Here is a 14,114-nt window from a genome sequence, read left to right on the forward strand (position 1 = left end):
CCTCAACCTGAATGGCTAAATGGTGGTTTCTAAATGTTTTAATTACTATTAAATATGTCAGGCATAGTTTCAGAGCGCCCTCTGTCGGACGTGAAGGCGAAATGTTTTCATGTCTGTGGCCCATACGACAATTCTTTCAACACATAAACATCCGGGAAATTTTTCTAATCGACATCATTTGCGCATATTTTCTTTGGGTTGTTAATGCTATAGGCCATAAATGATAAAACATGAAGGAAAGAAGGTCAAACTCACGAGTAGCCATACTTGTTTGCCACATTTCTGCACTAAAAACAAAATAAATGCAGGTCTGGAAAAAGTCAGCGATCCTGCTTTGTCTTTGGCTATGATTTTGTTTATGTTGGTTTTCTGGATATTTTGTGAATAATAGAAGTTTACCTATAGTGTTTATCGTCTTTCAACAAAAAAAAAAGAAGAAGAAAAGCTCGTGAGTGTTGAGGGCCCCTGAATCCTCGCTGTCCATATTTGTATGAAACAAACATCAAGGTGAGGCTGCAGAGCGCTGTCAGCCACGTGTCGGTAGTTGTACATCTATTTGAATGCATATTTACGCAAGAGCATAACTATCAGTATAGAGCCCCATTAGTAAAGGCGAGTAAACCTGTCGTGTTGACGAGGGACTAACACAGTCTGCTTAGCTTGGAAATGAGATCATGAGAAAAAAGCTGTGTGTGTGTGTGTGTGTGTGTTTGAGGTTTTGGGATTGCACCGACGGAGAGCTGGAGATGGTCAATTGTGCGCTTTCAGGCTTTAATCAGCCAGAATATATATTTCAAGACATATGATCTATCCTACAAGAACGTATAAATATTTTCAAGTTATTTTTTATATACTTGAGTTTTAGTATTTAGACAATTCCGTGAGCAGATATTCAGGCTCGTTAAGATGCTGATTTATTCAGAAAAAAAACAATGAATTTATTTAGATTATTAAGAAACGAGTGAGTAAAACGTTCTGACTAAAACAACCAGTTTTACACTGTTTTACACATACATAATTTAAATGCTTGCTGCTATTTCTTCCGCATTACAGCAGTAATGCATGAAGACAAGAATACACCAAGTGTTGCACAAACAAATGACTTTTTTGTGTTTTGAGATATATATATATATATATATATATATATATATATATATATATATATATATATATATATATATATATATATATATGTATATATATATATATATATATATATATATATATATATATATATATGTATATATATATATATATATATATATATATATATATATATATATATATATATATATATATATATATATATATATATATATATGTGTGTGTGTGTGTGTGTGTGTAGAGAGAGAGAGAGATAGTAGCTTCTTTTTTAGAGTAAAAGCCAGACTTCGAATGTTTATTAAGCCTTTATTAATGTCAGTAACATGGTACAATAAACACAGGATCATTTTAGAATTACAGACTAAATCTTGAGTATTCTAAGAATTTTCCATGACCTGCAGGCCTTAATGTTCCTGATGGAGACAGGTCGTTGATTCCACAGTTAATCATCAACCTGCCAGAGTCCACTCATATAGGTGAAGGTCGCAAGTCTAAAGCAAAATAAAACAAAAGAAGAAAAAAAGGAATCTAATCTGAGGCCTTGTGCAGTTGCCTTCACTTTATTTTTATTTTTGTTTTCCTTTCTCTTATTGTACGGCATATTTGCCAACATATCAGTCATTTCACAACATGCTAACTGATCTGATTTCACAAGAGGCTCTGAAAAATTGGCCAACATCACTTCATGGTACACAGAGGAACATCAGTTAGTGTTTGCATTTGAAATTTTAATTATCTGGGAGCACATTTGAAGATTTTAATATGCTATATTATTTTTAGAAACATACATAAAATGTTGATATGATCACCTACGTTAAGTGAAGAAACTGCTTATGTTATCAGTCATAGCTGCAAAATTTGGGAAGATGTTGGTGTTGTCAGCAGGATGCTTTTCAGTTATATAACCTTTATAATTAAATGAGACAGCATGTAAGCCTGTTTGCATTTTAATACTTGACAGTGATTTGTGTTCTGGATAACAGCGTGTAAGCTTGTAATTAAATAAAGTTGTCTTTCTGTAGTCGGTATAAACTTAAAATGCTGACGGATGATAAAGGAATATAAATATAGGGTTAAAAAAGGTACCAGCAAACCAAAGTATAACCTTTTACCTTCCTCATCAACCAAAATGTTGTCTCGTATTTTTTTTTTAAATGTTTCCTTTTTACTATAGTAATTGAAAAAAAAAAACATGATGCCAAGAGAAAGACAGCAAACCTCCAACCATCAACCTGAAAAAGGACATCTTTTCAAACGCCAATTTGAACATATTGATTGCAGCTCAATGATTATTCATGCCTGAAAACCTTATTGCAACATGCAGTATTTGTTGTGTGTCATTGTGATCCCAGCTCGGGTTTGACGGCCATGAAATTTCTAGTAAAGAGAGCAGAGCACCTTTCACTTTCTGGAATCGGTTGAAACATTGGCATGGCTTACCATGTTTACAGACTGATACGTTTCTTCTTGTGCCCAGACCAGATTTTCCTGTTAGATTTCCCACTTTCTTGATTAGTTAACCTCCATAATGACTGTGTCACATTTCACACATTCAGGTATCATTACTTTATTGGTTATGACAAGGAGAAGCACTTAGTGGTGAAAGTCTGATGATTCAGTTAAAGAGGTGAAAGCAAAAACACCTCCATGAGCAAGGCCCTGAAATGTGACTGGGAGGTTTTCTTCGGTGCAGAGCAGGGGGGTGCAAACAAGCTGACCTCCACTCTGTGAGAAGAGGAAGGCGGAACTATTCGGACATTCCTTCAAACACCCAGCAGTTGTTGGCGGGAATGTGTTAACTTTCAGTTTCAGCTTTCAAAGAGAATATTTCTTTCTTTCTTTCTTTCTTTTTTTTTTTTGCAACTGAAAAAGGATCCATTTAGACTGGTCCTTTTTTTACGCCTTTGTATCCTCTAGAGTACACTAAGTCACACAAAACAGCACGGGGCATAGGGTTAAGCATGTAATTCATCAAAATAAAATTAATAAAGGGAAGAGTCTTCCTCTTGGAAAGTGCTGGAAAAAAAAGATGTTTGCTGCCAACTTGCCTGTGGTGACAGTAAACATTCCAGAGCCGGGCTGGAGTTTGGACTTGCCATTATCTGCCACAGCTGTGACAACGCCTGTTGGCTTCAGGTTTGTAGCTGGCCACACTGTGTTTACCTGGAAATGAATCTGAAAAGCGGCCGGACTGGGAAGGCACACAACCCAGCTAAATAAAACTGAGAGTGGTCACTGCAATGAGAGACAGTGGGAGGGAGTCCAAAGTTATTGCACTGGCCCTAGTGGGTCTGGGGGCAAACACAGGCGTAAACGCACTAAGGATATCCTCAAATACGCACCTTTTTGATATTGAGAGGAATGTGGTGAGGAATGCCATTTGATATGTTTTGTGTTGACTGTATCCAGGGTATTGCAGATTCAGTACTTGTCATGTAAAGGGACCCAATGTTGACTGCTGCCCTTCATCTATCAAGCAAGGTGACAGTTTATCTATTAGACCACAGGAGTAGAGTGAGGAAGGTGGGTTTTTCTGAGAGATTCATGGATTAGATGACTCTGAAGAATGCCTCTGCACCACATCGGGGTCTTTGAGGGGTTAAATTATTACAATTTCAAATTTCTTCAGCAGTTTCAGGGAGAATTTTCCAGTGAGACCTTTTAAAGATGATGTTAAGATGAAGATAATGGGTTTGTTTCAGATTTGTTAATATTTTTCAAATTACGTGCCCTAAAAGGTTATAGCATTTTACTGTCCTCAATATAAAATGAAACAAAATCAGATTTGCTTGTATTTATAGATTACAAGCATCAATTGCTGGTGTATACAGTACATAAGACCTGACAATGGGACAACTTACTGTTGATTTTTAACTATAGTTTTAGGTAATCAGTGCTTTTAAAAGACAAATATGCTTTAAATGTTGTATATAGTGAAATTCATGCCAGATTTAAAACTAAAGTATAGCTTCATGTCTTACAGGTGGGTTGTGTGAGATAAAGCATGAATTCTGACAGTGATTAGCTAAGAAGCCACAACTGAACTTTCAACGAACCATGGATGGGATGTGTATTAGAGCCAGAACATTTAATATCATCAAACCAGCACATTGTTATTCATTAGTGGACCAACTGCAGAGTCAATACACATTTAATCAGAGACTGGAGGCAATTAAAACAGAAGGGGAGGGCAGTAGTGCTATGTTAATTAAAGTGCCAGGCACCCATGGGAATCTCTGTGGCTAAATATCTCTACAATCGAGCCCATGCAATTATCCACGATGAGCTAGTCCCATTTAACACGGCCATCATGCTGTCGGATCCTGTCAGCGCTGACAAGATGGTAAACTAGGCCTTGCGATTAAAAAGTTGTGAATCAGTAGTACTTTTCTAATCTTAATTGTCTCAACTAGTAGCATCCTTTCCATGACAGATAGATTAATTACCCAGCTGCATTAATCTGGTTTTGATTTAATTAATGGCATGAGATATGGGGGCGGTCTCTTTCTTTACATCTACTGGACCGCAGCCATCGCTGATGAACATCTTGTGAAAAGGCATACTATGTCTACACATCTCACTCATCTGAGTGGCCCATTTCCTTTTTCCATCAATCACACAGTCAGTCAGATGTGTGAGGGTCATATCTGCCGCTGTCTTATCTGTATACCAGGGCTGATGGGGAAATTCAAGTTTGGGATTACCTCTGACTGCTGGCCCAAAGTCATCTCAGAAAGGCCAGCCCCGTGCTTTCATTATTATCACGCTTCAAAGCACCACAAAACAAAATCTCTCTCTTTCTCTTGAGTTGAGAATCACTGCAGACATGTCTTACACCCCTGAGCTTTTATCTTCCATTCGTTTTTGCATACATGAAGGAGATAGTGTAGACTCTATATCTGGCCTACATTACAGGGAGGGTTGATATCTTCAACCTTCACCCTGCTTCCTGTATGGACTGAGAGCCCATCTATATGCAGATGGCTAATTTGTGGTGTTTACAGAGGAGCAAAGAGGGGGTGGCGACTCGTAAGGAAGGCTCAAAAGGGGCTGTCTGCGTGTCACCCCAGGAGCCTGACGTTAAAGCCCGCCTATCCAGAGCAACAACATAAGTGTCCAATCTGTGTTTGCTTACCCGTAGACACCGATGCCTGAGTCCTGGCCTGGGGCCCATAAATTGTGCCCTTTTTACAGGCCCTGACAGCTAACAGGCTATTGGGAACAGGGGCCCAATGACACAGTCTCTCAACGGATTAGCACCTCATCAGCCTCCTGCAGCTTCGAACAAATATGGTCCTTCCCTCCTTCAAGATACAATAGGGTGGCTACTGCTAAACAGCCACCCGGCAAGAGAGTTCCCCCCCCCCCCCCCCCCCCCCTCCTCCTCCTACCCTTCTCAAGCCACAAAACATCCTGGCCTGGTCTTTCTTTTGACTACAGCTGTATCAAGGCGGCCTTCCCCACTTTCCAAACCCACCCCTACCCCAATTGGCAAGATGTGTGTATTTCAGGTGAGCAAATATTGCCACTTGCCTGAGAGTTCAATGACCATCCCTCTCAGGGGGAGGAGTGGAGGTTGTGTATTGCCCCTGCCTGCTTTGTAACAGGGGTGCATGTGGCCTCACAGCAACCGGTCCATAGGATGGATCAGGGGAATTCTCCAGACACAGCTGGAGTCAGTAAATCACACATACCTATGTAGCTCATCTGCATTTTCCCAGACAGGGAAACTGCTTCCTCTCCATGGATTTTACAACGAAAGATGTCCCTGCAAGCCACCACACACATAGCTACGACCCTTTTTTGATTTGGAAGTTTCTGATTAGATCTTATTACAAAGTATTTTCCTTTATTCTCTGTAAATAGACAAAGAAAACCCAGATCACTTAGGTTTTATTGGCAAAAGGTTTACGTGAAAGGCAATAGAAAGTCTTTCTTTTCAGCAGTTTGCCAAGTTATGAGCACATTTGCCTCCAACACACGCAGATACAGTCTTCATTCCAGTCAACATTTACTTCAAATGCAGAATAAAGATTCACAATTTATTGGTCATGGCTAAAAGGCAGCGTTGTGAAAGGTCACCAGTCAAATGGCGCACCAACAAGGTTTTCAAATATAAACCAGGCTAAAGAAGGGAAAGGCCAGCTTGGGTAAAGACTACAGGCCTGTGGCTGGAGCCAGCTGTGTATTGGGTCAAAAGATGATGTGTTGTGTAGACTGAGGACTGCCTTCATCCCCCTGGAAGTCAAACAGAAGTGTGGGTATAACCATGTCCTGGGAGGCCTTCTGTGCCATCACAGTGAAATGGAACTGGCCCAAAGAGCAAACAAGATCTCTCCCCATCTCTTCCCCAAGCCCAGACCATCCTTGTCTGAGTGATGGGTTTTTAGGTTGTTCTGTTTGTTTGCTTGTTTGGTCTGGAACCCATGGATACTCAGCATGGAGCGGAGAGAAGCTGAGGTGGAAGAGAAGAGCAGACAGGTGGATGTGGAGGGAGGAGGTAGGAGGAGGCACGACACACAGACCTCCCTTTGAGGTGATGAGAGACCTGCTGAGTGGCCACAAGGCAAAGCTGCTCAACAAATATAAACAGACCTGGGATCAGTACAACAAAAACAAGTTCTGATCTTTCAGTAGCCTCTATTTCCAATATGCATCTTATTGTACAGTCTTGACTTGTGGTTAATTACACAATAACTTATCAGTTGCGGGTTATAAGGGAAGTGTGTGTGAGATTTTTCACAACCTGATATTCTGCACAGGTTTATTTTAACAAGCAGGTGGGTTGTCTGGGAAAGTGAACCTCTATGCATCTTTAAAGGGAAAATACTAAACCTGTCACACTTTCCAGAAATCTCCCACTTGCAAGTATTCCTGGACAGTTGCAATGGATTAACCAACAGAGAGTGACACCTTCTGGTCAGAAAGAGAGCTGTTTCCTTATATGATACAGGTTCATTGACAGTTTACTACATACATTATAATTATTGTAAAGATTATAAGCATCTAAAATGGATAGTTTCTTCTATTTCTTGATAGCAGATATTTTCTTCTATATACTGCATGATCCCCATCATTATAAATTAATCTTGAGTTTGACATCTACAGCAAAAACCCATCTGGTTTCCTCTGAACCAGTTGAGTCATGGAGACTTAACAAAGACCCAGAGAAATATGAGTAATCATGTTCACTTTAAAATGAATTCACAGACAAAACAATGCATGTTTAAGCATCAAAGGCAATATCAGTGTGGAACCACAGGGGTTCCCGAGGTCACCTTGGCTGTAAAGCAAATCCACATCTTGAAGTCATTCAGCCCAACCGTTAGAGGAGATCGGAATCAAATTTCTTCAGCACAAAAAAAGAGAAAAGATTGTCCTGGAACAAGGCAGCAATCAATTTGGTATCATACTTCAAACACTGATCTGAATCAGTGACAGACATGTATCCTCTGCAGTAGTTTATGATGAACAGAACCTCCGTCTAGTAGAAAGACATTGCATTTGCATAGGACGGACTCATTTGATATTTGAAGGGGATCTATCATAGCTTTTATCAGAAGTGATTTCAAAGTCTTCCACAACCCCTCTCATCCCCCCTTACCCTCTTTAATTATGTCATTACTTGTTTGTGGTGAGTAACGGGTTTGGCAAAGTGCTCTTGCTGTGCAACAATCACATCCAGCTGCTGAAAACTGGATCTGACAAGTGAAACCACTACACACAAGTACTCACACAGCACAATGCAACACATAATATAGAAGCTGCAGGTACTCATGCACACAAATCTTTGTGACATCTTATCTAAAACAGGGCTGCATGCATTTACTTTGTTTAGTTTATTTTAATTCAAAACAGTGAGAAATTCAGAGGTTTAAGACAGATGTTTCATTTACTGTTCAGCTTTAATTTCATTTGTATGTACTGAAATATACAAAACACTGACACCTGCCAATCCAGCGGCAACAAAGACAGGAAAATGAAAACAGGAAACAAGAAACATTCTCCCAAAACACACAAACAGAGCAAAGTACACAATTGCAGTACTATGAACTCGCATGTGAATCAAACTATCATTACACCCAATTTTTTATTTTGTCTTCTGTGAACAAAATCATAAAATGGATCAGAGAAACAAACGTTATTTTATTTGATTTACAGTCCAGGCTTGCCACCTCTGGTAAAGTGACATTTCAGATTCCTGCATAGCATTAAAACACTCTTTCCAGAGTTGAGTGTTTTAAAAGTCACATTCAAGAAAACTGCAAAAATACAAAAAAAAAAGAGGACATAGAAACATGATGCTGCAGCTCAGGAGTCCATTGCTTGTTTTAACCTCATTTTAAGGATGTATATCACCTTCAGCATTGGATTTACTAAGTTCAGGATGATGGTTTTCACAAGAAATTAACAACATTGAATAAAGACAACAGCTCGCAAAATTTCTGCACATATTTACGGGTCTTTTTCTTCAGGGGATAGCTGATAAAACTTACACACTATTAGCTGCCACTAACAGATCAAACTTAACATGTTGGTTTAAAATACTTGCAACTAACACTGTGTGAGCTAAATAAAAATTTTCTAGAGATTATCAGACTTCATCACTTTTCACCAACAGTGGAAATGTAAGAACTGTTTGCTCTCTGTAGCAGCGAATAGTGTTTCTATTCAATTGCTATATTTAATAGTTGTATAGTGCAAAAACCTACTGAGATTACTAAATACATTAAAAAAAAACCAAAAAAAAAAACTACATATGCATGTGAAAATTTCCAGTTCATGCCGGAGGACAGTCTCACAAACAGTTCTATAGTGAGAATAAACACGTGTTTCATTCTCAGACTGTAAATCCCTTGTGAAAAGTGCCCTTTACTCCTGGTGCAAGCTTTTCTTTTTCACTCATCTCCCCTCTTACATCAAGAACATTATTGCGCATAGTTGTCCAAAATTATTTCTAAAACTTTCTGCTTTCAGGTTCAACTTTCTGTGTCACAATTGTTCTCAAAAATAAATGAAACTAGCAAATCCAGGGAGTGTCTTTGTTCTTTACAAAGAGGAAGACAGTCTCTTAATGCATTCCTGTGACGGTAATCTCTTCCCAGTTACTGTTGCAGTGCATCACGCTACAAAATATGTTGGGGTTTTTTCCCCCCACTTTGAAATCCTCTGATGGCAGTTCTCCACCTGACTGGCTTCTCTCCTCTGCTGCAACAAAGAGTTCTGGAGGGAAAACCTGGAAATCCCAAAGCTTCTAAAAATTAGTCTGTGTGATAATCCCCGTTCTCATGACAAGAGATGTAGAAATTCCCCCTGCGCCACTAAGGGTCTTCTTCCATGTCATCTAGGTTGGGAGCCATGATAAAATGCTTGGGGTAAACAAGACTGTGCTCATCTGCATACTCCTCCCAGCGTGCATCATCGCTTTCATGGGTGATGTAGCGCTCGCCTCGCCGCGTCTCAAACTCCCTCAGGTCCAGCCATGTCTGATAGTCCTGCAAAAAAATGACACAAGTCCTGTAAGTATACTCAGCGTGGAAAGTATGGCGTTAATCCTGCCATTAACTCACAGATAATAGTTCTTCCTCTCATTTATTGTAAATTGCAGTCTTGATAGGCTTTACATAGGGTAATGATTTCTATCAGTCAGGTTCCTCTGCAGAGTTAAAGCTGAAACAAATTATGATATTGATGGGTTTTCTCTCCCCTGTTGTTACCGTTTTCGCTAATCTTCTGCTTTCGGACAAGGAGGTGTGATGTTGCCATGGAGATGGGCCTTGTTTCTCCTTCTATTAACACCCTTATTAAGAATGTCATGTATAATTGTAATATTTTTAGTTTATTGTTATTGTTTTATTGTGCAAATAGTTTATTTTGTATGCTTCACCTGTCTAGATTTGGTCAACTCTGATCTTTGAAAGTATAAATATGTATTAACACTTCCTGTTTACACCATAACTACTGATGTTTAGCTGGGATACGACTATGATAAAGAGGGATTTCTTGTATTTATTGGAAAGCTGTCAGTTTAAAGAAGAAAAAGCATTTTACCTGTAACCAGGGATGACTGAGACACTTGTCCACACTATATCTCTTCCTCATTTTGACTTGGAGAAGATTGTTGATCAAATCTGTGGCTATGATACAAACATATATTGTGCAGAATACATCAATAAATGGAACTTATAAGACATAATTATATACAAACAGCATATTCAACAGCATATTCAACAACATATATGAGGTTATGAATTTTAGAGGGACAAATAAAAAAAAAAAGAAAAGAAATGAAATAGCACATCAAAGTAGCAAGAAGGTATGAAAACTTCAGCATCATTCTGTATTGTGTAGTTTAGAAGGAGCTGCTGATTGTTCAGTGGGGGAAAACCTCAAATGATTCATCAGTAAAGGGTTTAGATCAGGGATGGGCAAACTTATTGATTCGTGGGCCACAATGGGTTCTAACATTTGACAAAGGGGCCGGACCAGGAGCAGATGGATGGAGTGCTTTGGTAACCTCACCTCATTGGAGAAAAAATACACATCTTGGGATATGGAGAAAACATGTGCTTTAATTTCAAATGAAAATGAAGAAAAACATTACAACAAAATTTCTGACTTTGGAATGAGTCTTAAAACACTGAAAATCAAATGAATAAAATGTGCCTTTTTAAAAAATTAATAACCATTTCTATTTTAAAGCACTGAAAGTTCTGTTATCCTTCAGGATATCACCACTCTCCTCCTGACTGTCTTTTTTTTTTTTTTCAAAAACGGTAGGAGATGCAGATGTACTTGTCCTGCTTCTTCTATTCAATTTGTTTCCCCGGTGCTAAAAGTCAACAACGAACAGTGCAAGGAGGAAACAGTGGCAGCAAGTAAGTCTGTGGAGCGGCGTTATCTGCGTGCGCATCAGGAAGGCACTTTCCATTTTAATGGGAACAGTGTTGTTGGTCTCCTTTTTTAGCCAGCGCATCAAAGTCTGGAGTTAGTTTTGTTGTGGCGATTCTCAGAATGGATCTGAGGTGTTGGTCTGTTAACTTGGATCTGTGGCTGGCTTTGTTGATGTTCATGATGCTGAAGGTCTGTTCACACACGTAGGTCGAGCCGAACAACGCCAGCATCTTCTGCGCTGTCCGCCGGAGCCTTGGAAACGCTGCTGTGCTGAGTGACACATAGAAGTCATTTAGTTTCAGAGAGTTGAACTTCTCTTTTAAGACTGGGTCGGACTGAAGGTCGATCAGTTCGAGCTGCAGCTCCTCTGGAGCTGTTTCGGGGTCTTGTGACAGAGGACAGGCCACCAACTGAAGTGACTTGTCAATTTTGTCGAAATCCGAGAAGCGACGGCAGAATTCTCCGTGCAGTGCATCCAGTGACTCACTGTATTTCTTCACTTTTGCTCCGGCCTCTTTCAGCATGGCTAGTGTAGGAAAATGAGTGAATGACTTGTTCAAAATTTGCCTGGAGAATAAAGCCAGCTTGGATTTGAAGGCTTTCACGTTTGTGTACATGTCGTGCACAAACTGATCCTTCCCCTGCAGTTTCGTGTTGAGCTCATTCAAGTGTGAAAATACGTCCGTAGCGAACGCAAGGTCACAAATCCAGCTCTTGTTGCTCAGCTCAGGAAATTCATCAGCTTTCCCCAGTCGCTCCAAAAACACGCCAATCTCCTCTTTGAGCTCCCACACGCGTTGAAACACTTTGCCCAAACTCAACCAGCAGACATGGGAATGATAAAGCAGGTCCTGGTGATCCGCATCAGTTTCCTCCAGGAACACAATAAACTGACGGTGCTGAAGTGCCCTTGCGCGTATGAAGTTGACGAGTTTCACGACAGGATTCACAACATGATTCAGCTGTAATACCGATTTACAGAGAGATTCCTGGTGGATGATGCAGTGGAGGAAAATGACATCCTGGTCAGGGTTTTCATCTTTCACTTTATTCTGGATTCTCCTCAGCAGGCCAAGGTTTTTCCCTGTTAAATTTGGAGATCCATCTGTGGTGACGTTGACAAGCTTACTCCAAGGAAGCTTCACATTTTCGACAACAGCAGACACCCGATCAAACAAGTCTTCTCCCCGTGTTTGTCCTTTCAGAGACTCCATTGTCACAAACTCCTCCGTTATTTCAAAAGTGTCGTTGATACCTCGGATAAAAAATGAGGAGCTGAGCAGTGTCTTTGACATCGTTGCTTTCATCCAGTGCTAAAGAATAAAACATGAACGTCTCCGTCTTTTTATTTAAGCTGCTGGTGATATCTTCATCTATTAGTTCCACGCGGCGAGTCACTGTCCACCGTGATAAGCTGATTTTCTCAAATTTGTCTTTGCTCTCCGGGCACAAAATACCTGCTGTCTCCACCATGCATTCTTTTAAAAACTCGCCCTCAGACAGAGGTTTGCTGGCCTTTGCTATTTTGAATGAAAGCATAAAACTAGCCTTGGTACTTGACTCTTGAATGGCAGTTTGACGGTGAAAAAAACTTTGTTGAGCTTTTAAATTAGCTGCCAACTTCTGAGCAGCAGCTTCCCGTTCTTTTGTTGACAGCTTGCTAGCATAGTTAGCATGCTTTGTGGCAAAGTGACGGCTAATATTATACTCTTTAAAAACCGCCACAGTTTCTTGGCATATGAGGCAAACAGCAGATGATTGGTGTTCAGTGAAAAAATATTTAGTTGTCCACTCCTTATTGAACACTCGACATTCTTTGTCCACTTTCCGTTTCTTAGGTTCGCTCATCTTTACAGAAGGGCTGATGGGTCCGAAGGTAAAGTGCAAACGTGAAGTAATAGGCCTACGCCTAAAGCCAATATACAGTGTGCCATCTAGTGGGAAAACATCAGAATTGTTTTCATCAGAATTTAGGGAAAAGAAAACATTAACAAGGTTTATTCATTTAATTTTTTCAAGTTCGGCGGGCCGGATTAAAACGTTGAACGGGCCGCATGTGGCCCCCGGGCCGTAGTTTGCCCATACCTGGTTTAGATGAACCAGACATGTAGGTGGAGAAGGTAGCTCTGAAGTGCACCGTCTACATTTCAGTTTGACACCAACTAGAGCTGCAACCACGCTAGCAATAGTTTACTTAAGTGAAGGATGGTACAAAATAAAGAAACAGATCTTTGTCTTCCTACCTTCTGCAGAGATATCCTTCCAGGGCGTAGGGGGGTACATGAAAGCAGCATTCTGGATCTGATCATTAATGTCCTCGTCTTCATTAAAAGGGAAGGTCCCACTCAAGCTGACATACACAATGACTCCCACTGACCACATGTCTAGGGAGCGGTTGTAGCCTTTACTGCGCAGGACTTCAGGAGCCAGGTAAGCTGGGGTGCCCACAACAGACCGCCGGAATGACTTTTCACCAATGATACGGGCAAAGCCAAAGTCACACAGTTTTACCTGGAGAAAGAAATGGGGGTTTGTAAGCACATATACAGGCCATGGAAACAAAAACATGCAGAAATGTATTTATTTACCTGAGGAAACGGCTCAGCAGAAGCCAGAAGCACATTCTCAGGCTTCAAGTCACAGTGAACAATGTTTTTGAAGTGCAGATGTCTCAAGGCCACCAGAATCTGTTGCAAACATAAATCCCATCAACTCAGATGTAGCTAATTAAAAATCCAGATGACATTTATGTAAAGTCTAGCAACTACATGTTTTAATGGCAGAAACCTCATGTTATACTAAGAGTTCTCTTCATATATTCCACGCAGTAAAATACATGTTGCAGTCATATGGAAATTTAGTGGCACTATAAACATACAAATCCCCTTAAATATTTCCATCTTGACCAGTATCTTCATATGAATACATATGATCTCATCATCTCATCTATATTCAAAAGGCCTGGCGTATGCTTGCACTGCACGAATGTTTGCCTGTGGCTCTGTACCAAACCACAGCGCGCCTGGCTCCACGCTTCTGACCCTGGCTTTAACAGAAGTCCTCCCAGCCACATCAGAGCCAAGCCTGCCGCAACTAATGGGGCTGTTGTTAATGGC

At 40.2% G+C, this 14,114-nt stretch overlaps 1 protein-coding gene across 1 annotated transcript in view; it reads right to left on the reverse strand.

Annotated features, from left to right (window-relative positions):
• Positions 1–8,067: 8,067 nt before the first annotated feature.
• prkd3 (protein kinase D3) overlaps positions 8,068–14,114 on the reverse strand; it is a 37,745-nt gene continuing 31,698 nt past the window's right edge. The window contains exons 16-19 of the mRNA XM_079262585.1: positions 13,587–13,685; positions 13,242–13,509; positions 10,156–10,241; positions 8,068–9,599 (exon numbers count right to left, since the gene is read on the reverse strand). Of these exons, the coding sequence (XP_079118711.1) occupies positions 9,426–9,599; positions 10,156–10,241; positions 13,242–13,509; positions 13,587–13,685 (627 nt within the window). The 3' untranslated portion in view covers positions 8,068–9,425. The remainder of the gene's footprint in view (positions 9,600–10,155; positions 10,242–13,241; positions 13,510–13,586; positions 13,686–14,114) is intronic.

This window comes from Telmatherina bonti, assembly GCF_933228915.1.
Source record: "Telmatherina bonti genome assembly, chromosome: 22".
Taxonomy (NCBI): domain Eukaryota; kingdom Metazoa; phylum Chordata; class Actinopteri; order Atheriniformes; family Telmatherinidae; genus Telmatherina; species Telmatherina bonti.